We start from the raw sequence: 23,849 nt of genomic DNA, 5'->3' as shown, positions 1-23,849 counted from the left end.
ATAAATATGATTTGAAAAGTAAAAAGTAATATGCTTTTTCAAGAATATTATTTATTGGAACATGTCATTTGAGAAGAAAATGTATATTCCAACGCATTTATTTTTTTCAATGACAATATAATTTGAAAAATTTCTAAAACTTATCTATATATGAAGAAAAATATCTGCAAAATATATTGGCAGTTTTTCATACTAATACATTCATTAGAAAATTTAATTTGAGTCTAAATTAAATGCGGTCTCGTAGACCGCACCTCTCCAGTTAAGTCCTAAAATTTCACCTCCCCAGTTAAGGGTTAATAGGCGTAAGTTTACAGGTCATCAGAAATAATGAAATTTGTATTTATCATTAGTTGTTCCGGAATGTATTATCACTTTTCATAATCGATTATTTGTAAAAAAACTATTTGCAGAATAACCGAATGTTGAGCATCATTAAATGCTTATTATCACCGCATATGTCAAGATGTTCACATTCAAGTAACTTTCTACGTCTAAGTTTATGTTTTGAGTATCCTAAAATCTAGGAATGAAATTTGTACGTGATCTTTACGGTAAAATTGCCTATGAGAAAAGGTACTGCTGCCAAATGCATACTCGATTCTTTGCATAATGTAATAAAAGTTAAACACAAAACGAACCGTATTTAAGAAGTATATTGTTAAGTCACGAGAACTTCAGCTGTGTAAATTGTATCATTTGAGTGTGAATAACGATTTCAATTCAAATGAATTTTCTTCGTCTATGCTTATGACTTGAATAACTCAAAACCGGAAAGAACTAGGGAATGAAATTGGTATGTCTTTATGGTAAACTTGTCTATGAGAAAAAGTACAGCTGCCAAATACTTACTCATTTCTTAATACAATATAATAAAGTTAACTAAGTACACAATACTCATACAAAGTAATCAGTAGAGACAAGCTCAGAAAGGGATTAAGGAAAGGTTCTAGAATGTCCACTCTAATTTTTTTTTTCAGATTTTATAAATTGAAATTTAAATAGTATTCTTCGGATGAGTTCATTAGAGTTATTCGATAATGAGAGCCATGATCGAGTATTTTACAGCAATCTCTGGAATATCTAAAATCTCTCTGTTTCCAAATTTCATAATAATCTTATTATATTACAGTCATTGCTTGGAGGCTGAAAACAATTGCAGTTACTAGCTGATGTGCCTAAAAAAGGAATTTGTACGATAGATCACCTCATTTACTATAGATTTGTTCTTTCAGAGAAGCCAAGTGAGATGTACACTTGTACGTTCTGTTGTGAACAGAAAGCTGAGAATAACAATATGAATATTGATTACCTGAAATTGACTGATACTGAACAACGCTTCCGGTTACGTGACTGTTTCCGTCATGTTTTACTTCCCATTGCAGAGTCACGGAACGACTTGTTACGTTCACGACACTGACATCGGTAGGGGGATCGGGTCTACCTGTTGAATCAGAAATTTATCAGTACTGATTTCAAGAGAAACAATAGTAATGATAGTAATAGAAACAATAGTAAGGAGAAAAAAAGTAACTACAACAATTGCAAATAGTGACAAAAAAAGTAAAATTATAGCCATAAATTATTATCGTGCTTTGTAAAAAAATTAAATTAATCTGCATTCGTTATACACAGAGAAGCAAAATCGGGAAGGAAATAATAAATAGTATTCAAAAATGTTATCACTATTAGGAATATAATGATAACATTTATTATAGTATTTATAATGATACTGTAAGGTTTTTATAAATCTTTTATAATGTAATAATAATAAAATTATTATAATAGTATAAAAGATTATTATTAGATCTTTTATAATAATAATAATAAATCTTTTTAGTTAATAATTTACCTTCATGTCATTAACTATAAAACAATTATATTTTTTGCTATAAAACAATTACCTTTGTTATACAGAATACGAATACGAAAATTATTCATTCTACAAGTTTCACAAAATTTTTATCAAGGCTGTTGCTATGGCAATTAAATAAATGCAAACACTACTAGCATATACTAACAGGATATGCTGCTGCCATTGTTATATGATCAGATAAGGTCTTAAAAATAATTATTCAGTATATCCGTAAATAAAATGTTTCATTATATTGAAATCTGAGTTAAACAAGCTGCAAAAATAATTTAATGTATTGCTGAGGGGAGTATTCAGAAGACTATTTTTCATTGCCTCGGATCATTTGGATCTTAACACTATAAAATATATGCTGATTACGATTCAAAATAAATGAGCTTTTATTAAACTAATTTATTATTTAAATAACTTAAATTTTGCAAATTATATAAAACTAATTATTTTCAAACGTTTGAATATGTTAAAGTACAACTTAATTACCATACAATATAATCGATTATATGTGAAAACTTTCACAAATTGTTAAGGAAAATTTTTTCGAAGAATATAATTTTATTCAAGTGAAATAGACAGGAATTGTAGAAAATTCAACCTTAGACTCGGATGGTATTTAAGATTATGCAATTTTGTATGTCTTTATGTTACTATGCATCAAGTTTGTATAGTAATATATTGGCATTGTTTGCTTGATATTTCAACTTAATCGATTTTTTTTTCTAACTTACTTAATTTCTTCAGCATTATTGATATATCAAATAATGCTTTTTTTTTCTTTTTTCTCGTTAAAACACTTTATTGAAAGACACAGATAAAGTCAAAGATTTTGATACTTTTTACAGATTCCTCTTTTTTAATTCTTTAAACAATTCGAAAAAAAATATTTTAAAAAATACATGATTTATAATATAATCGTGAATATACTTAATGTATGTGACTACATCAAAAAGTCGAGTTTTTGCAAAGAAATTATTTTTTTTATCTAATATTCATAATGCTAGAAGAGCTTTCTTTTTAAAAATCATTAGAATTTGGTTTCTAATTCTATTTATTGAGAAGTTACACTCATTTTTATTTTTTCATTTATATACTTTTTAATGCCATCTTACATTGTAAATGCTATTTTCTCAAATATAGAATATGATATAATTTTCTTACCAGAAACTAAATAATGATAGGTATAGGTAATTTATGATAGGTATAGGTAATTTGGTATAATAATTTCTCAATTTGCAATTTCTGAAAGAGAGAATAAGTAATTTATTCATTTAGAAATGCTTTATAGTTGTTTTTGTGCTTCCCAATTAGAAAAATATTGAAACATTCGTGTTATTTATCCGTCGAAGGCCAATATTTAACCCTTAACTGGGGACGTTTGGTCTGTGAGACCACTAGCGATGGATTTTCTGTCTCCCCTATTCTATTTTTAGCTCAATTGAATGGATTGACCCTGCAGCTTCCTGTTTTGTGACCTTCAATACACGTGCACTTTTTCAACCGATTTCAGAAGATGCTTTTTAAAATAATTCAGTTATCTCTTCGAGCGCGATCTCTAAGACCGCATCTCCCTGTTAGTGTCACAGTAATAAACAAGGCTTAGCAAATGGCGCTAAAGCTTGGGCCCCGAAATATTGCTCCTATTACGAAGCAGTACTACAGATACTTTTAAATGAAGCATGAAGTGATTTTAGTGATAAGGATAATTATATAAGAGTTTTTCGATGAAAGTTTGCCTTCAACTGATTCTGATATTATGTTCAAACATAATTAATATGTCTAGTGATAATGTATTTTGAAAAATTTATAAAATGTATTAAGATACCAAGATATATATATATATATATATATATATATATATATATATATATATATATATATATATATATATATATATATATATATATATATATATATATATACATACATAATTTATAGGTTGATTTTTATACTAGTTCTTAACCTGTATGTTTAAAATGCCCAAGAGAACCGTGCAATGAAAGTCACACAAGTCGATAAAAAAAGGGCCAATTTTACCATTGTCATTTTTTTTTATATTTTTCATATAATTGTTGAATTTTACATTATATTATCTTCTACATACCTTCATATACTGTAAAAAGTAATATGTTTTTTCAAGAATGTTATTTATTGTAACGTGAAATTTGAGAAACAAAGCTTAAGATGGCGCTAAAACTTGGGCCCGAAATATCATCCAGTTTATTGATCCTATTATGAGGCAGTGCCCCAGACACTTTTAAATGAAGCATGAAGTGATTTTAGTGATAAGGATAATTATATAAAAGAGTTTTTCGATGCAAGTTCGCCCTCAACTGATTTTGATATGTATGTTCAAACATAATTAATTTTTCTAGTGATTATGTATTTTGAAAAAATTTATAAAATATATTAATATACCAAGAGAGATATATACAGAATTTATAGGTTGATTTTCATATTAGTTCTTAACCTGTATGTTTAAAATGAACTAGAAAACCGTGCTATGAAAGTCACACAAGCCGATAAAAAAAAGGCCAATTTTACCCATTGTCATTTTTTTTATTTTTCATATAAATGTTGAATTTTACATCATATTGTCTTCTATATTCCTTCATATACTGTAAAAACAAAATTTAAAAAGATTAAAGTAATGATTTAAAAAGTAAAAAGTAATATGCTTTTTCAAGAATATTATTTATTTTAACATGTCATTTGAGAAGAAAATGTATGCTCCAATGCATTTTCTTTTTTCAATGACAATATATTTTAAAAAATTTCTAAAACATATCTATATATCAAGAAAAATATCTGCAAAATATATTGGCAGTTTTTCATATTAATACAATTATTAGAAAATTTAATTTGAGAGTAAATGAAATGCTGTCTCATAGACCGCACCTTCCCAGTTAAGTCCTAAAATTTCACCTCCCCAGTTAAGGGTTAAGGAATGGATAGAGAAGCAACTTATTTTTCAGCTCAGCTACTAGATAATATAGTCCTTAAATTATCTGCAAAACTTTAAGAAAATCATTTGATATTGCTCTAAACTAGAAGATTTCTGCTTTACACCATTTTTTAGCAAAAAAACGTTCTTTTCCCCAATTTTCTAAAAACCTTTGTCTCTTAACTGATATATTTTGTCTTTATAGACGGTATTTCAATCATTTTTTTTTTTTTGCAAATATTCAAAATATCAAAATTTTCGAAACGTTTTTCAAGAAAATTCATACGAAACGTAATCACATAATTTAAATAAACATTTTTTTTGAAAAAAGAATTTTACAAACCTTGGACGATGTACTGTATCGTCGCTTCATCCGCTCCGATATCACTAACGGCTGAGCAGCTGTACGTTCCGGTATCATTCCGGTGAGTTTTCAGTATTTGCAGTTCTGACATCGTTTGACGAGAATCGGCGATGTCTCGGATGGAAAATCTGCATAAAAAAATTATAACATGAAATAAACAAAACTCCTCAAAATATATTCAAGAATGAAATGGTTTTCCCAAAACTTTTTGCCAACTCCATAGTAAAGATATCAAGATCAATCAACGATCTAAAAGCATGTAGGAGAAAGTCATTTAAACATAAATATACAGCCATCTAAACATAAACATACATTTATTTAAACATGCAGTCATTTATGCATACAGCCATTTAAACGTACGGTCATTTAAACATTCAGTCATTTAAGCAGACAATCATCTAAACATATATTCATTTAAACATACAGTCTCATTTAAGCATACAGTCATTTAAACATACAGTCTCATTTAAGCATACAGTCATTTAAACATACAGTCTCATTTAAGCATACAGTCATTTAAACATACAGTCTCATTTAAGCATACAGTCATTTAAACATACAGTCTCATTTAAGCATACAGTCATTTAAACATACGAATATTGAAACAGACAATCATTTAAAAATACAGTCATTTAAGCATGCAGTCATTTAAACATAAAATCATTTAAATATATAGTTATTTCATTAAAAAATACAATCATTTAAAAATACAGTCATTTAATTATGCAGTCCTTTAAATATACTATCATTTAAACATAAAGAAATTTAAATATATGGTCGTTTTCATTAAAATATGAAGTCATTTAATATGTGAAATGATTAAGTGCAACTTTAGATAGCATTGAAACAGACAATCATTTAAAAATACAGTCATTTAAGCATGCAGTCATTTAAACATAAAGTCATTTAAATATATAGTTATTTCATTAAAAAATACAATCATTTAAAAATACAGTCATTTAATTATGCAGTCCTTTAAATATACTATCATTTAAACATAAAGAAATTTAAATATATGGTCGTTTTCATTAAAATATGAAGTCATTTAATATGTGAAATGATTAAGTGCAACTTTAGATAGCATGAAACAGACAATCATTTAAAAATACAGTCATTTAAGCATGCAGCCATTTAAACATAAAGTCATTTAAATATATAGTCATTTCATTAAAAAATACAATCATTTAAAAATACAGTCATTTAATTATGCAGTCCTTTAAATATACTATCATTTAAACATAAAGAAATTTAAATATATGGTCGTTTTCATTAAAATATGAAGTCATTTAATATGTGAAATGATTAACTGCAACTTTAGATAGCATTCAAAAATAAGTACACACTATTCAGTGAGATAACTTGCATTTTTAACAACAGCGAAATACGGTAAGTCGCTGCCCTAAATCTAAAATTATTGGGATACAATATTCCATGTGGTTATCTGATCATACCAAAAGTGAAAATTTCAAATTAAAACTTGTGTGATTATCATTGTGACTACTACAGTGATGATCTATTTCAACAGTGATTAGGGTGAAAAAGTATATTTCACATTTTTTGTCGTTGTTCTTTTTTTTACCTTTGAAATAAAGAATAAAAGATCTGTCTTAATCATTTAATTTGATTCAGATTTTTCAGTCCTTTTGATATGATTTACTGCGTCTTATATCTTTAAACAAGCAATTCTTATACATATATTTATTTCGTGCATCTCGGGAACGTTTCTGACGATTTGGATTAAATTTTATATTTAGATAAGGTTTGGTTTTTCAATTTTATCTATATATGCATCTTTCCTGAAAAATATGGTTTTACACACAAAAGAATTATAACTATTAGAATAAGTTCATTCAATTTCGCTTCGACGTATGAGCAGTGCTGTATAATGGTCAGAACAACATGGCTGATGCATGAAGTCGGGTAATAGTTTTTTCTTTATTTTTTACTTATGTAATTAATATTTCAGCTTTTTAAATTCATCTATATAGACACATTTCCTAAAAAAACGCAATTTTACGCTCAAAATTTTTTTTTTTATAACTAACTATTAGAGCTTTTTTCTATCTACTCTTATGTTGACAATGTCATATTAGGCCATCTCGGACCCGATTTCACCATTGTAAAACTGAGTGTAAACTCAAAAAAGTAAAAAAAATGATAGATAAACCTTAAAATGAATCTGTAATGTGCATCATTATCTATCATTTATCTGCATATAGATTGTTTAAAATAACATGCCAAACTAAATGCATCCCAATTTTTTATTATTATTATTATTATTATTTAAATAACCAGTTCATATTTAGGAAAGATTGAAAAATATTCATATGTAATCAGTATGTGATTCGTATCTAAATATTTTTTCTGAAATAAAAAACACGATTTTAGAAAACAAACAAAAAAAAAAAAAACTGTCAAGTTAAGCTGGTACTTATTCTTTATAACGACATCAGGATATCCAGGAACGACATCTTCGGATATCCTTCAAACTTAAAATATCTTATTACATTTCATTTCAGGGCTTTTTATGCTCTTGAAGTGTTGTTTCCTAATAAGTTGAACGATACTAAACAGCTTTTTAAATTACGTTTTACCCACATTTTCAACAGTTTTCGTAAATGGATATCTAAGCCCAAAAACTTAGCCATTACATACAATGTCTGCTGTCTTTTAGAGTAAGATAATTTCCTAAGTATACACGCAACGCAACTAATATTTCTAAAGAGCCCATTTACAAATTAATTATTTACTTTTGAATCTATACTTTTTAGCTTTTACCATTCAATTTTCTAAAGAGATAAAAATTGAAAATCTTGTACACAATTGATGACTATTGTCTTAGTCAACTTCCTTTCGCAATTTATTTAATGATTTTTTTTTTCTAAAGAAAATAAATCTTTGTTTTTGGAGACTGGCCACATCTTTTGTTTACTAAACGTGTTAAGTGTCAAAAATGATGGATGATGTCAACAGAAACTTCTATCTTCTTATCCTTAACGAATGTGCCCTGAATTTTAAGAGAATTGTCTTTATCCGGAGATTTTAGATACGGAACAATTGATTTTGTAAAAGAAAAATCGTAAATTGTATCCTTCAGTATCATTTTTTTCCACTAATGTCTATAAAAGTACTTCTAAGATTGAAATCTATTTCAGAACCGAAATTAATTTAACTAAGAAGATAAAAATCCTTTATTGTTTGGCACTTTTCTCTGAAAAACGCAGTAAGTGAATCACAAATACGAACAAAATAATTTATCTGTTTGTTAAACAATTTTAAATTATTACATTCTTTCACAGCTTTTTTAATTATTTTGCAATCGAAATTTTGAAAATTTTATTATTATCCTAATAAGTGTGCATATGTTTTGCAATTAAGTTTTGAAAATACGAAATAATATTTAAAAACAGTCACTGAAAATTCTAGAAAGAACAAAATTTTAGCACTATGAGGGAGAGTGTGAAATTTGGTGAACAGTTTCCAATTTTATCGAGAGTAAATAAAAATGAAAAAATTTAGAGCTGATTTATAGAACTTAATACAGCATAATAGAAGCCGGTCGTTATGCCGATTTATTTCGACCCTTTAACATATCCTGGTATAAACTTAGAGATCTGTTTCAGATAGACATCCCAGCATCTTAGCCCTTTAAAGGATCATTTTTTTTCTAGTCATATTATGTTAAAATATTTTTAGGCTTAAAATTAGAATAAGAAAATTGATTCATTTAGCTTATTAGAAAAATTTAATTTGATTAATTAATTAATTTGGTTAATTAATAATTAAGTAATAAATCAAGACACATCATTTTGTCTGAGATAAAGAACTGACACATCTAAATTTCTGTCTTATTGAAAAAATGTGTCAGAACTTATACCAACCTACATAAATCCATGCAAAGATTGATAAATTTGGTGGGAAGCATACTTCCCATGGCCCTAGAAAGGGTTAAACTAATATGATTGGTGTTTGGCATTTCTTCCACGTCAAAGTACACATTCCACTAAAACTATACATTCGATTCATTTATTTAATATTCATATTCATTATCCTTATAATCCCAAATTACTTTTTTCTTAAACTTAAACAATAATAAAATAAAGAATAACAATTTCCATTTTACCTTCCACGTTTGCTGATGTCAATAAGAGACTTATCCTTCTGCCACGTGATCACAATCGGCGCATGCCCAGTTGCAATGCATCTGAGAGTGGTGTTGGATTCCTCCGTCACGGTTTTCGTTTGAAAAGGATCTTTAAATTTCGGTGGCACTGAAAAAAATTACGCTATTTAATTGAAAATAATAATTAAGTTTAAAATTTTAAATTTACATTGCTAAGAGAATGAAATGACATGATTGGAGTTTTAATTAGAAATTGAATCCTTTAATATTATTATTGATACAACTAAGTATTTCCTCTATTATTGTTAATAAAAACCAGCAGTATAAAAATAAAAAGCGAATCGTACCTAAGACTTGCAAGCCAATGATTTTACTGAGCCCAGCAGCGATGCCATTGGTAGCTTGGCACAGATAGGCCCCTGCATCCGATTCTTCCACATCAGATAGAACTAAGGTTCCGTTGTTGAAACGATGGGCTCGTGGATTCGAATGCACGTATGTGAAATCACCAGTACTGCTTTCTGAAATTATAAAGGCTTCATTAATTCCATATGCCCTTTGTAGCTTCTTAAAGTCATTATCATATAAAGATGGATCCATGTAATACAATATTATAATTGCCTCGAGAATTGCCGGACATATTTGAATAGCAAATGAAACTGCGGTCTCTCCCACAATTTCTCTCATCCTGTCTAATAAATGCACTAATGCAAAAGTGTTTTAACAGTATTTTTATTGATTCAAATGTTTTAATCATTAAAATTTTAAAGGGGAAGATATTTAGAATGATCTATGATCCCTGTCATACATTTATCTGCTTTATCTATCAAAGTAAGTATATCAGGTAACAGCCAGTTAAGTGTTCAATTATAAAATAGATTTAGTTCCTGGTTGACGCTTCTTGCTTAACTTTTATTTAGTAACATACAAAGTTATTAGTATTAATAGTTTCGAAAGAGCCTATTAGCATGCTAATTTTGGCGATTAATTACTGGTTACAGTTAATATCAAATACCAGAACATTGGGTTTATTTTGGATGCCATTTTTTGCAAATGATTAAAAACAAAATTCAACACAGAGCTGTAATTAAAGTCTTAATATCTAATATCATCTTGAGATATTGCCTTTACATGCCTATCAAAGTACAGGCCGATGCATGGTCAACCCTTTGAAAGACATGGTTCAAAATTTCATGAAAACAAAAATTTTAGTTGTTAAATTTAAACATTTGAATCCACGAAAGAGCTAAATAAATTTTATTTATTTAGCCCTTTTCGCTTTGTAGTTTTCGTGGACACTTGTACACGGGAAGCCTAACCGACAGACTTCTGCTAATCTGATTTCGTTCAAAATTTAACGTAAATCTACAAATGTAATGTAAAGTCTACATAACAACTTTCATTCATTTAGCTCAAAACGTTTTTTATTTATCATTTTCACAAACAGGCAAACGTAATTCCAGCAATAAGATTTTGGACTGAAAAAGATCTGAAACTTGGAGATTCGTCAAAATCCTGTTCAAAGTTTTGGGCTTTTGCAATAATTGCCTATTTCGCATATTATAAAATAAAAAGAAATCATGCGCCATAGTTTTAATATTATGTATTATTAACAAACTTTGTAATTTTAATTATACATTATCACTATTTCATCATCATTATGAACATAATTCAGTATTGTTACAAAATTTCCACGGGGTTCGTTTGGATAGTGGGAGTTATATGGTGTGGAGAACACTCAATCAGCAGGCGGCAGTAGAAAATGAAACAACGACGTTTATTTACACGAAGACACACAGGACAGCACAAAGACGACAACTATATACAGCACAGAAGACGATTATCTTCAGCCGAGACGTGCAGCATACAACAGCATACACAGCAGCTCTACTCCGGCGCTGCTTCGCTAGTCCCTGGAAGACCAGCTCTTAACCGTCGCTTCCGACTACTCTTCGACTCCACTGGTCCACGACTCAATTCACCGTCGTTCACCACTATGACGACTCCACTGGTCCACTCTTCTCTGTCGCTTCCGACTACTCAATTCACCACTGGACTCACCACTGATTTACAACCCAATTCACGACAGCCCGACAGCTGCGGGTGCTTCCTTTTATAGGTCTCAGGAGGCGGGATTAGAAGCCTCTCAACCAATCAGGAACGTTCGAGGCGTATCTCCGTTCCTACTGGACGGAGCGGGAAAATGCTAAATGTTTCAGGTATAATCTATTTTGGCGCCAAAGTCGCCAAGTTTGTCGCCAAGCTCTGGGACCTCCAACTATGCTGGAAAGCCGCATCACAGGTTCGTAACAATATATATTCCTAGGTGTGGCCTTAAATCTTTAATCAGTATTCCTTCTGCAATTAGTTGCCCTTGATAATCTCCTTTTATGTATTTCTTGTGCTCCAGATTTAACAGGTTTAGGTCATGTGAGTTTGTAATAAAGTGTGTGAATTAGGAGTTTAATAAAGCGTGACACATATTTTTTAAACCTTTACATACACCTGATTTGAAAGCAAGCCTTTCTTGGACCCACTGCAAAGTTAATGTTGGAATCCCATAAGGAAATACGTTTTGTTGATTGTAGGGAATTTACTCTAGGCAATTTTCCTCTTTCATTTTACGATATTTTAAAATTAATTTCGTAGTTTATCTAAAAGTCCATTCAACCTTTACATCTCAAAATCTTTTCCCTCTGATATTCATTATACGAATGAATGAAGAATGAATTAGATGAATGGATTACTGATGAAAATCAATTGTTGAGAAAAAGGGCAATTTATTTTTAATAGATAATACAAAGAATGATTTTACTCATTCAATGCGTTCAAATAAGATGACTTTCTGTTTAAAATGATGAATAAGGGACTACTGAAAAAGATTTCCAATTTTATCTATTAATCTCGGATTCAGAAAGGAACCCATATTTCACAGATGAATTTTTAAATATCTTTCTTTGCGAGAGATGACAAGATGACTTCGTTCATTTTCCAAGTCTTAAAGTGGTGGAAAATAGAAGAAGCAGAAGAGCATGTGAAAGAAGAATATAAAGCTGGACAGTTTTTATACTTAAAGTGAAGGGTTTCATTTTGAAATAAGGAATTGCTATGCTTGTTTACAAATTTAGAATATCCGAAAGAGAGAGAATAATTGAAATTTGGTAGATCATTTTTTTGATTATCACGTATCCGGTAGAATCTATCTTGTGTGCTAATTAGAAAACTAGAAAATAATCTAAACTCTCAGATATTTCTTGATAAGCAACCGACTTTGATGCATCAAAAAATAAAAGAATATCATAATAAATGTTGTGATTCCAAAGTATTAATTTATAAGAAATAATTAAAGTCTCTATTTAGAATAAATATTGTTACGGAATTTCCGGGGTTCGTTTGGATAGTGGAAGTTATATGGTGTGGAGAACACTCAATCAGCAGGCGGCAGTAGAAAATGAAACAACGACGTTTATTTACACGAAGACACACAGGACAGCACAAAGACGACAACTATATACAGCACAGAAGACGATTATCTTCAGCCGAGACGTGCAGCATACAACAGCATACACAGCAGCATATAACAGTATACACAGCAGCATACAACAGTATACACAGCAGCTCTACTCCGTCGCTGCTCCGCTAGTCCCTGGAAGACGATTTCTTCACCGATGCTTTTGACTACTCTTCGACTCCACTGGTCCACGACTCGACTCACCGTCGACTCACCACTACTCTGGTTCACTCTACTCTGCTCTGTCGCTTCCGATTTCTCCTCAATTCACCGCTTCGGTTCACGACTGCCCGGCAGCTGTGGCTGCTTCCTTTTATAGGTCTCAGGAGGCTGGGCTAGACGCCTCTCAACCAATCAGGAACGTTCGAGGTGTATCTCCGTTCCTACTCAACGGATCGGGAAAATTCTCAATGTTTCGGGTATAATCCATTTTCGCGCCAAAGTCGCCAAATTCGTCGCCAAGTCGCCAAATGGTTGCCAAGTTTGTCGCCAAGCTCTGGGACCTCCAATGGAACTCACTATGCTGGGAAGCCGCATCGCAGGTTCGTAACAATATTTTTAAATCTTGAATGCCAGCATTTCAAATTTCCAATATACATTCCCTTTATTTTATACAACGTATCACATGCTTGTAACACAGTTATTTTAAGAAATTGTCTGTGCCATATCTTTGTCAACGCAAATAAGTGCAGCTGTGGCAAATGATATTATGTAATTTATTTCACAGTTCCATCAATTGCACGCACCAATTTCTCGTCATCAAATTTGTAAAAAAGGCATAATTATCTATAATGTAATCATCGACAAAGAAGTGCTAGAGAAAGGTTAGTAATTGCTTTATAGATTTCGTATAAAAGGCAATTACTCACAATAAAAGTGCATTAAGTGTTATGAATTATTCTCACAATTTTCTTGACGAAAAAAAGGGATCGATGTTTTTACTATTAGTATTGGCAGAGACTTACTTCAGAAGTAAAAGTAAATGAATTCGAAAGTAATGAAAAAGATTTGGTGCTCATAGCAAAAGAATATGTTGAATATTTGTAAAGTATGAATTCAAAGAACACTTTAGTTTTGAACCATGGGAATTTCAAACAAATTCTAAAAGTTGTCACAACATTAGAGCAAGATTTAAATGTCCAACAATTTGTGCTGTAAAGTATTGAAAACGCTATTTAAAAAACTTATTTGACAGCTGATAGCTTACTGTTAATAAAAATGGAGGTTTACACGATAGAACAACGTGTTTTCATTGCTGAACTATATTTCAATAAATAAAAGTCTGGCGGTCACAGTTCAAAAATTTGGGAATCGACCTCCTAGATCGTTTGATTTAACCCCATCGTATTTCTTTTTATGGGGTTATTTGAAGTCAAAGATCTATGTCAATAAGCCCACAGGCACGTGTGCATTAAAGGAGGAAATTCAACACTGTATCAACGAAATTCAGCCACATTTATGCAAAATGATCCTGGAAAATTTCGACAAAAGAGAGCGAATGAACCATCAAAACAGGTGAGGTCATTTGCCTTGTATATTATTCCATACATAACCCTATCCCGTGTACTTTACAATTCAATAAAAATATAGCAATTTAAAGGCAAAAACTGTGTTTTTTTTAATTTATTTCAAAATTTGCGTTGACATGTTTTTTTATCATTCTCCATTTTTACTAACTCTAAACTATTATCTGTCAAATTGTTTTTTATAGGCTGCCAATACTTTACTGCACGAATGGTGGCAAATTCAAATGTTGCGTTCATTTTGGGATACCCTTTATAGTTATCTTTCGTTCAGTAAGTAGTTGAATTCAGAGTATTAATGTATATTCTTCCTATGTGTTACTAAATTGCAGTACTAATTAAAGAATACTTTGTTGAATAATCTAATTGGAAAATATTATTTTTTGGGCAAAATAATATAATGATATCAGTAAGTAATAAAAGTATACAATTATGGCAACAATACAAAAAATTGAAGGATCAAACAAATTCCTTTTAAATTTAATTCTCAGTTTGTTTGAATGAATTTTATTTCAAAATGAATACTAAGCATATCCAAGTTTAATACATAAAAAAGACAATTTAATGCATCATCTTATAAGGCAAAATATACATTTGACAAAGCACGATATCGATCTTCATTCACCGGACCAACGCTTTTTTTTCTTAATATAACATTTTCGTTTATAAATAGTTTCTCGATTTCAAGAGATTAATAGCTTTTTTAATATTTCAATAAACTGATTATTCATAATTAAAGAAGCAAATGCCTTCATTAACGTCCTCTAAGCGCTGGAAAAAGGATATTTCGATTAACCTATTTATTTTCAAATTTTTCTTCTGAGCGAATCAATAAATCTCCATGGTTCAACATTTTTTTTCTTCTGTATCTCAATCTCGAATCTAAACACAACAAGACAGCATTAAATATTGAATACAAAAATAACAATAAAGAAAAAAGAATAAGTGTATCAAGTACTTAAGGGAATTAAATTCAGTCTAGACGCTTCAATCGAGTGGATAAACGAGTGTAAAAACAATCGAAGAGTGTTCTGAGAGTTCTACTCGAATCTGAGTACTTTCAGTAACAAGGTTATACTCTTTTCTTTATTTTATAACTACGCCACTTAATTTGCTTCAGATTATAATTTCATTTAGATTCAAAATTGCAATGCACTTGGTTGTAAATAAAATTATTTATACGTGATATTTTTTCTCAGTAGGGGAAATTTATGGAAAGAGAAGGTTAGTTTTCATAAACTGTGCAAACATTTAATAAAGAATCCGGAATGTGGATGTCTCATTAAGATAATTAGATCTTATTTCCTAAAAAAGTTTTTATTTCCAAATATTTGTTTTGCAATTAAATTAATTGCTTACTTAATTCTTCTCTAGTATTATATTTTATTATCCATAAAACTTTATAAGGAAAGCGTAAGGTGTAGATATATTTACATTAATAATTATAATGCAATGTAATTTATATGTATCAGGTCTGAGTAGTTATTTTTCTATTTCTTTTTCCTAATTATTTAATACTGTAAGGAGAGTATAAGACAGAGAGATATTGACATTAGAAATTATAATGCAGTGAACTTTATGCTCATCAGATCTGAGTACTTTATATATATATATATATATATATATATATATATATATATATATATATATGCACATCTTTTAAGCAGAGGCCGAAGAAAGATCAGACACTTAGAATTTTAACTTCGCTTTTCTTCCATCCTGGGAGGCATAATTTATGTACAAGCACTAACGACAAGGCACATCAACACAGGACGACACAAGAGGAAAAATTAACGAAATATTTATTCCCATGATTATATACTGTGAGATTTGGACAGGGATTTCTTTAAACGTCTCGATTTAGGTAAAGGAATTATAGGGATATTTTAAAAAGAATCCGTTTAGGTTGACAATTTTTTATCCCTTCACTCGGAGTGTGGGAAACGTTGACTTAAGTATTTTTACAAAGCTTCTGTTGAATTAATTAAATAGAAAAGATGGAATCGGATCAGGAAATAAGAGAATATCTTAGAATGAAGTTAATATGGGCTGAATTAAGATAAAACTTTGGAAATTAATTAGGATTAAATTAAATTTTAAAATATCATTTCACACACACACACACACACACACACACACACACACACACACACACACACACACACACACACACACACACACACACACACACACACACACACACACACACACACACACACACATATATATATATATATATATATGAATTGTAGCAAAAGTTAATAAGTTGAGGTCTAAAATCTTTATTATCTTCGAATCAATCGGATTCCAACGATTAGTTTTGATTTGTGTATCAGTGAATATTATGGATGGAGTATATCTCTATAAGAAAACAAAACATTTTTTTCAACAAAACAGGCAGAAGCTGTAGATTTCTGATTCTACAATGTTTATTTATCTGTTTATATAAGTGATAGATTACAATAGTATTTATCAATTTTTTTCCTCCTCCTTCTTTTTTTTCTCCCCAATTAGTAATCTGTATATAAATTTTCCACTGCTCAAAAATGTAAATAGGTTGCGTGTGTAAAACATTTCTCTGTAAGTTCAACCCATTGTCAACATTTATTTTTAGGTATTCTTGTTCCCTACATTTAATTATTACGCCACCGAAACATTAACACTTAACTGGGAACGTGCGGTCTGTGAGACCACTTGCGATGGATTTTTGGTCACCCCTATTCTAATTTTAGCTCAATTGAATGGATTTATCCTGTATCTTCTTGTTTTGTGACCTTCAATACACGTGCACTTTTACAACCGACTTCAACGGATGATTTTTAAAATAATTCAGTTATTTTTTTTAGCGCCGTCTGCAAGACCGCATCTCCCAGTTAGTGTCCCAGTAATAAACAAGACTTAGTGGATGGCTCTAAAACATGGGCCCCAAAATATTTCCCAATTTACTGATCCTATTATGAAGCAATGCTCCAGACACTTTTAAATGAAGCAGAACGTGATTTTAGTCATAGGGATAATTGTACAGAACAGTTTTTCGATGAAAGTTCGCATTCAACTGATTCTAATATGTATGTTCAAACATAATTAATTTTTCTAGTGATAATGTATTTTGAAAAATTTATAAAATATACAAATATACCAAGATATATATATATAATTTATATGTTGATTTTTATACTAGTTCTTAACCTGTATGTTTAAAATGTCCTACAAAACCGTGCTATGAAAGTCACATAAACCGATAAAAAAAGGGCCAATTTTACCCATTGTCATTTTTTTTTCATATAATTGCTGAATTTTACATTATATTGTCTTCTATATACCTTCATATACTGTAAAAATAATTATGATTTAAAAAGTAAAAAGTAATAGGTTTTTCAAGAATATCATTTATCGTAACATGTAATGTGAGAAGAAAATGTATGTTCCAACGCATTTACTTTTTTCAATGACAATATATTTTGAAAAATTTCTAAAACATATCTATATATCAAGAAAAATTATCTTCAAAATGTAGTGGCAGTTTTTCATACTAATACATTCATTAGAAAATTTAATTTGAGTGTAAATGAAATGCGGTCTCGTAGACCGCACCTCCCCAGTTAAGGGTTAAATATAGCCGTGCAGGATTAGACACTGATACGATTCTCTGTGGAGATCCCTGGAAAGTTTATCATTTCCTTCTTTCTTCTTTTTTTTCACTTTCTCTTTCTTCCATCTAGTGCTCATTCAAATGGTTAAATAACTTAGTGTTATGGGCTTCGAGGGCGAAGGATGGCGTTATGTTATGTTGCTATATATTTGCAACTGATCGGGACATAAGTTCCTTTCACTAATTTCGCAAGTGTGTATGTTTGTTTAAACATATTATAATGAATAATTCTTTTTGTCTGGAGTAAAAGGAATATAGTCTACCTCATTTATTTACTTCAAAAGTATTCAAACTCGGAAGAATTAAAGAATGTTATTTCAATGATAGTCAATTTAATCAAAGAGCATTTAAATATTTTGTGAAAATAGAATTGATTCTATTTGTTAACTAAAAAAATCTAAAAGGAGATTAATATTTAAGGAAAAATTCAACGAATCAGCTTCTATATGATTTTAATCAATGTCAGTTTTTTTTTTTTTTTTCCATAAAAGTTGAATATTTTTTGAAAGTAATTATTTTTAGCTATTCTCAAACATGAAAGAATCCTTGATCATAATAATTCAATATTTGTTCAGAGAGTATGTAATTTTTATTAATAAAATCCTTTACGGGTTTTTTTTTATCAAATACAACATTTTTTTAAATAATATTATAAGGTATTGAAATATATTAATTTTTTTAAATTCATTAAAATCATATAAATTCATTAATTCTTTATAAAATTCGATAACAATAAAATAAATTATATCTGTGTAAAATGTTAATTATTAACACCAACTTTTGGAGATTGAATAGGAATTATAATCGTCTTTGTCATAATCCGAAAGAATTTAGTGTTCTGACTTTTATCGGCGAGTTTTCTATCAAAAAATATTTCATAGATCAGATCTTGAATTTCATATTGCATTTTTCAAATGGAGTTCACATGATGTTTACCAGACGCACGATCAAATAGAGGTATAAAAATCAATATAATCTCAGGTATATTCAATTTCCCTTTGTAAAGATGTTCTATAAATATGTTAGATTTCTTTAGAGAGTTTGGGGCAAATTCGAAGTAAGAAATTAAAAGGAACCGTTTATTTAAAGGTTTTTAATTTCATTTTTTGAGTAATTATTTCTTTTTTAATAGTTGTCTAATAATATTTTACATGGAAATGTCTCTATTTTCAAGTAAAAATGAAACATTTAAGCTTATTTTACTAATTTATTTTTAAAATATTTATGAGAAAAGCATTGTTTTTTCTTTCTGATTTCCTATACACAAATATTTGGCGACTTGGCGACGAATTTGGTGACTTTGGCGCCAAAATAGATTATACCCGAAATATCGAGAATTTTCCTGATCCGTCCAGTAGGAACCGAGAGACGCCTCGAACGTTCTTCATTGGTTGAGCGGCTTCTAGCCCCACCTCCTGGGACCAATAAAAGGTGGCGGCCGCAGCTGCTAGGGCAGAGTAGTCGGAATCGACGGTAAAGATCTGGCCTTACAGAGAAAAGCGGAGCAGCGAAGGAGTGAAGCTAGTGCTGAACTAAACTGTTCGCTACTGTCTGCAGTAGAGTCTGGATGTATGCTGCAAGTCTCGGCTGAAGATAATCGCCTTTTGTGCTGTATATAGTTGTCGTCTTTGTGCTGTCCTGTGTGTCTTCGTGTAAATAAACGTCGTTGTTTTATTTTCTACTGCCGCCTGCTGATTGAGCGTTCTCGACACCATATAACTCCCACTATCCAAATGAACCCGGAAATTTCGTACCCATATGTTTCAGCCATAAACGTGAAGAAATTGCATCCAATAATTTTTCTTTTGTTTTCTTTCAGTACGAAAAAGGAACAAAACTATTTTACTTCCCCTCGTTTCTGATTATTGTTCAACAAAGGAGAGGAAGTATCTACCATTACATTTATTTACCACCAATGTTAAGTTAACACATAATTTCACTTCATGAATTATTTCACGTCCATTCGCATTGATTCACTTCCATTTCAAGTTGCATTGTCAGACTGCCTGTATAATTGAAAATGTTTGTTTGATGAATTTTGCTTTCAACCATTTAAACAGATTATCTTTTTTTAGGAGCCTTGGCAGTAAATTTTAACAGTGGATAAACGAGCATAGAATCGGGTATATGTTTCTGTGGTGAACTATACTGATTGTGGTTAGGGGTGTTTTGTTGAGAAGGTAGTTTCAAAATGTACATCTATTGACTTCGTTATTCTCTGGAACATCTATTGACCTAGTTTCTAGATGCGCTTTCATAGATGCTAAGGTTTAAAGGAAAGTCGCTTGTCTGCATAGCGTTACTTAATGACCCTGTGACAATGAACATGGAATATGAATGTTATTTTTTTTATTATATATATATATATATATATATATATATATATATATATATATATATACTCAAGTTACTCAAACGTAAAGAGAATGAGTATACGACCGACAGCCCGTAGTCTAGTCCTTTATAAATAAAAATAAAGAATGTTGAATTTTATTTTGTTATCCAAAACTCACATCAGAATGCGTCCCTGAGGAAAAATACGTATATTTAAACTCAAAAATATTAGATACGAAATTGTAGAATTATTTTTAAATTTATATAAGAAATATCAACTGGATAGGATACAAAAAATATTGTGAAACTAATGGTAATGCAAGATGCCAAGATGTATACACTGTTATTGCAAAAGTTTCTCAGGACTTAAGCGCAATCATACAAGAAAAATACTCTTGTACAATTCAAGTTATTGTGATAAATAAAGTGGTATAACGTCATTACATAATTTATGTGCACATTTATTCTTCGCATTATTTTCTTATATCATTTAGAATGAATTGTTTACAGTTTACTTACAAGCGCTGCTACTTTAGCTTTTTTCTATTTTGACGTACTCCATAATATTCTTTAATAGTAAAGTATGTTTATAAAACTTGAATTTTTCTCTTAGCAAAAACATTCACCATCAACGTATACTGAAGACATTAAAGTGGCAATGAAATGAAATGGCACAACGAATTCAATACATTTTGAGTGTGGATTTCTTGGGTAAAAAATTTCTTATATAGGTTTAAATTGAAGCTGTAGAAATAAAATCAAAAATAACATTTCTCGGAGCCTGGCTAAATATAATATATAAACGATGTTATATTACAGCACAACATAATTATATATTTAATCTTTTAACAATATTGTTACGAATCTGTAATGTTGCTTCCCAGCATAGTTGGTTCCATCATCAGAAAGACCGTTTTACAGTCATCTATATTGGGTGGAGTCCGGGTGTCGCGTCGGAAGTCCCCGAGCTTGGCGACCATTTAGCGACTTGGCGACGAATTTGGCGACTTTGACGCCAAAATATATTATAGCCGAAACAACGAGAATTTTCCCGAACCTTCCAGTAGGAACCGAGATACGCCTCGAACGTTAATAATTGGTTGAGAGGCTTCTAATCCCGCCTCCTGAGACCTATAAAAGGAAGCAGCCGCAGCTGCCAGAGTAGAGTAGTCGGAAGCGACAGAGGAGAGTAGTAGGAAGCGACCGAGGGGAGTAGTCGGAAGTGACAGAGAAGAGTAGTCGGAATCGACGGTGAAGAACTGGTCTTCCAGGGATTAGCAGAGCAGCGACGGAGTCAAGCTAGTGCTGAACTAAGCTGCGCGCTACTGTCTGCGGTAGAGTCTTGTTGTGTGCACTTCTCTCGGCTGAAGATAATTGTGTTCTGTATATAGTTGTCGTCTTTGTGCTGTCCTGTGTGTCTTCGTATAAATAAACGCCGTTTTTTTATTTTTTTTACTGCCGATTGAGCGTTCTCCAAACCATATAACTTCCACTATCCAAACGAACCCGGAAATTTCGTAACAATATTATTTTTGCGTATATATATATATAGTTTCTTATATATATAAATATTTATAATTTATACAAAATTATAATTTATATAAATATAGTTTCTTTTTATTTATTTTTTAATAAATAATAAATTCCTACAATGAACTTTAATAACGAGAATCACGAATAAAATCCTTCCTGTATAATATTAAATTAGCTGCATTCGGCGATCAGCTATTCGTTTTCTATATAACTAGTATTAATTTAGTAATGCCGGTCAACTTTTATGCATTGCATCTTACCACAACGAATGAATGTGTTGTATTAAGATACACATGCTTATTAAACATAGAACATTCCGGCTTGTAAACTATGCTAAAAATGGCTGAAATATTTGGCAAAAATGGACAAATCACAGTTGTTGAGAGTGCGTTATGGTTTTACTTTATGATATATCTCTAAAATGGATAGTGGAGAATGTCAAGCGGCTGTTAATGACATCACTAAATGTAATGATCTTTCAAATGAAAAAACACCAACGTGAATCATTTCCCCTAAACTTTCTCGTATATTCTGTAATGAAGATAAACTAGAGAACTCTTTGCAGGGCACCAGCATACAATAGTTATAAAATATTAACTTTGAACCTGGATTTAAAATTTTATAGAATCGATCGTGTAAACCGCGGCAAGTTTTTCTTTATCCCTTGGCATGCAGTTTTGCTTGAGCGAGAACCGAACAGTGTTGGGGTCCGGAGCAGCGTAACATAACCACTAGAAAAAAGTGATCACCCCAATCCGGGGGTTGTTAATTGGCTTATGAAGCTACCACCACAAGCTAATTTTTTCCGAAAACTGAATTTTTGTTTTAGATACGTTTTTCCACAACCAACTGAAACAAATATTTGACACTTAACTACACTTGTAGTGAGAAAATCCCATACCAAATTTGACATACTTAAGACATTGTGAATTCCAGTTATCGCTTTTACATGTCTATGAAAGTAGACACTGATAGTTGGGCAAACCCTTGTTGGATTTGGTTCCAAATTTAATAGGTATCTACATATACAAGTTTATTCTGTGAACCAAATTTTATGTATCTATCTTTTTTGTGATGTTATTCTAGTGATAAATTACATCCGAACAGCCAGACAGATAGATTTCCTTTGAACTGAACTTTCTGAAAATTTGATTGAAATCTACAAGGTTGATATAAGATCATATATTCAATTTCTTTAAAACGTTTTTGAGCTATCTTTGTCACAGACAGACATTTTTTAATGCGTTTATCAAAGTCAGAGAGGTCTGAAAAATGGAGATTCATCATAATCTCGAGTCCGATTTTTTTTATTTATTTATTTTTATATATAGAGAGAATACAATACTTTCTTTATATTTCGTATACGAAAAAAAATGGTGAATCCTTTATAGTGAATCGGGATGGAGAACTGTGTTATATTCTCCTCTTTTTCATAGAGACTGTACTTTGTAGTAATGTTTTTGTGGTTTCCAAAATGGAAGATGGTATAAGATTGACCATTACATTTCTTCTTAGACTGGAAGGCAGTATAGGGCAGACGACTATTGAAGACAAGGTTTAGTTTTCAAAAGTTTTTATATATAAGAAAAATGGCAGAAATCATCCCGAAGTTGTATTTTGGGATTATATCTCTGGTTTTCCCATTTATTAATGACATCTAATTTGAATTTCAATAAAGACAAATATACTTCCCATTACTATTTGTGCTACTAAATACTTACCGAATTGTATTAAAAAAATGCCAAGCTTTCAATTTCTCATTTCAACTTGTTGTTTCAACAAGAATCATATTCGGTGTTTAAAAATACATAAATTAAAAATATAATATTTTTAACAATTTTTATAGGCATAGTTTCCATTGCAAAGCTGAAGAAAAATGTAGCTTATGCTTTCCTTTCTGGTATAGTCACACTAATTAAAGTTTATGGATTTTATTTATTTCTTTATATGGGTTAACCCTTAGTTACATATTAATATTTTGATTTATCTAGGTTTTAA

General features: G+C 30.4%; 1 protein-coding gene across 2 annotated transcripts in view; it reads right to left on the bottom strand.

The window, feature by feature from the left end:
• Positions 1-23,849, bottom strand: part of LOC129957478 (cell adhesion molecule DSCAM-like) — a 538,584-nt gene that overhangs the window by 64,844 nt on the left and 449,891 nt on the right. For both annotated transcript variants that reach the window (XM_056069803.1, XM_056069802.1), the window contains exons 12-15: positions 9,646-9,819; positions 9,299-9,446; positions 5,155-5,303; positions 1,313-1,444 (exon numbers count right to left, since the gene is read on the bottom strand). In XM_056069803.1, the coding sequence (XP_055925778.1) occupies positions 1,313-1,444; positions 5,155-5,303; positions 9,299-9,446; positions 9,646-9,819 (603 nt within the window). The remainder of the gene's footprint in view (positions 1-1,312; positions 1,445-5,154; positions 5,304-9,298; positions 9,447-9,645; positions 9,820-23,849) is intronic.

The sequence above is a fragment of the Argiope bruennichi genome, chromosome 11 (genome assembly GCF_947563725.1).
Source record: "Argiope bruennichi chromosome 11, qqArgBrue1.1, whole genome shotgun sequence".
Taxonomy (NCBI): Eukaryota; Metazoa; Arthropoda; class Arachnida; order Araneae; family Araneidae; genus Argiope; species Argiope bruennichi.
Note: the sequence above shows the minus strand (reverse complement) of the source record. Positions and strands in the feature narration are given on the sequence as shown.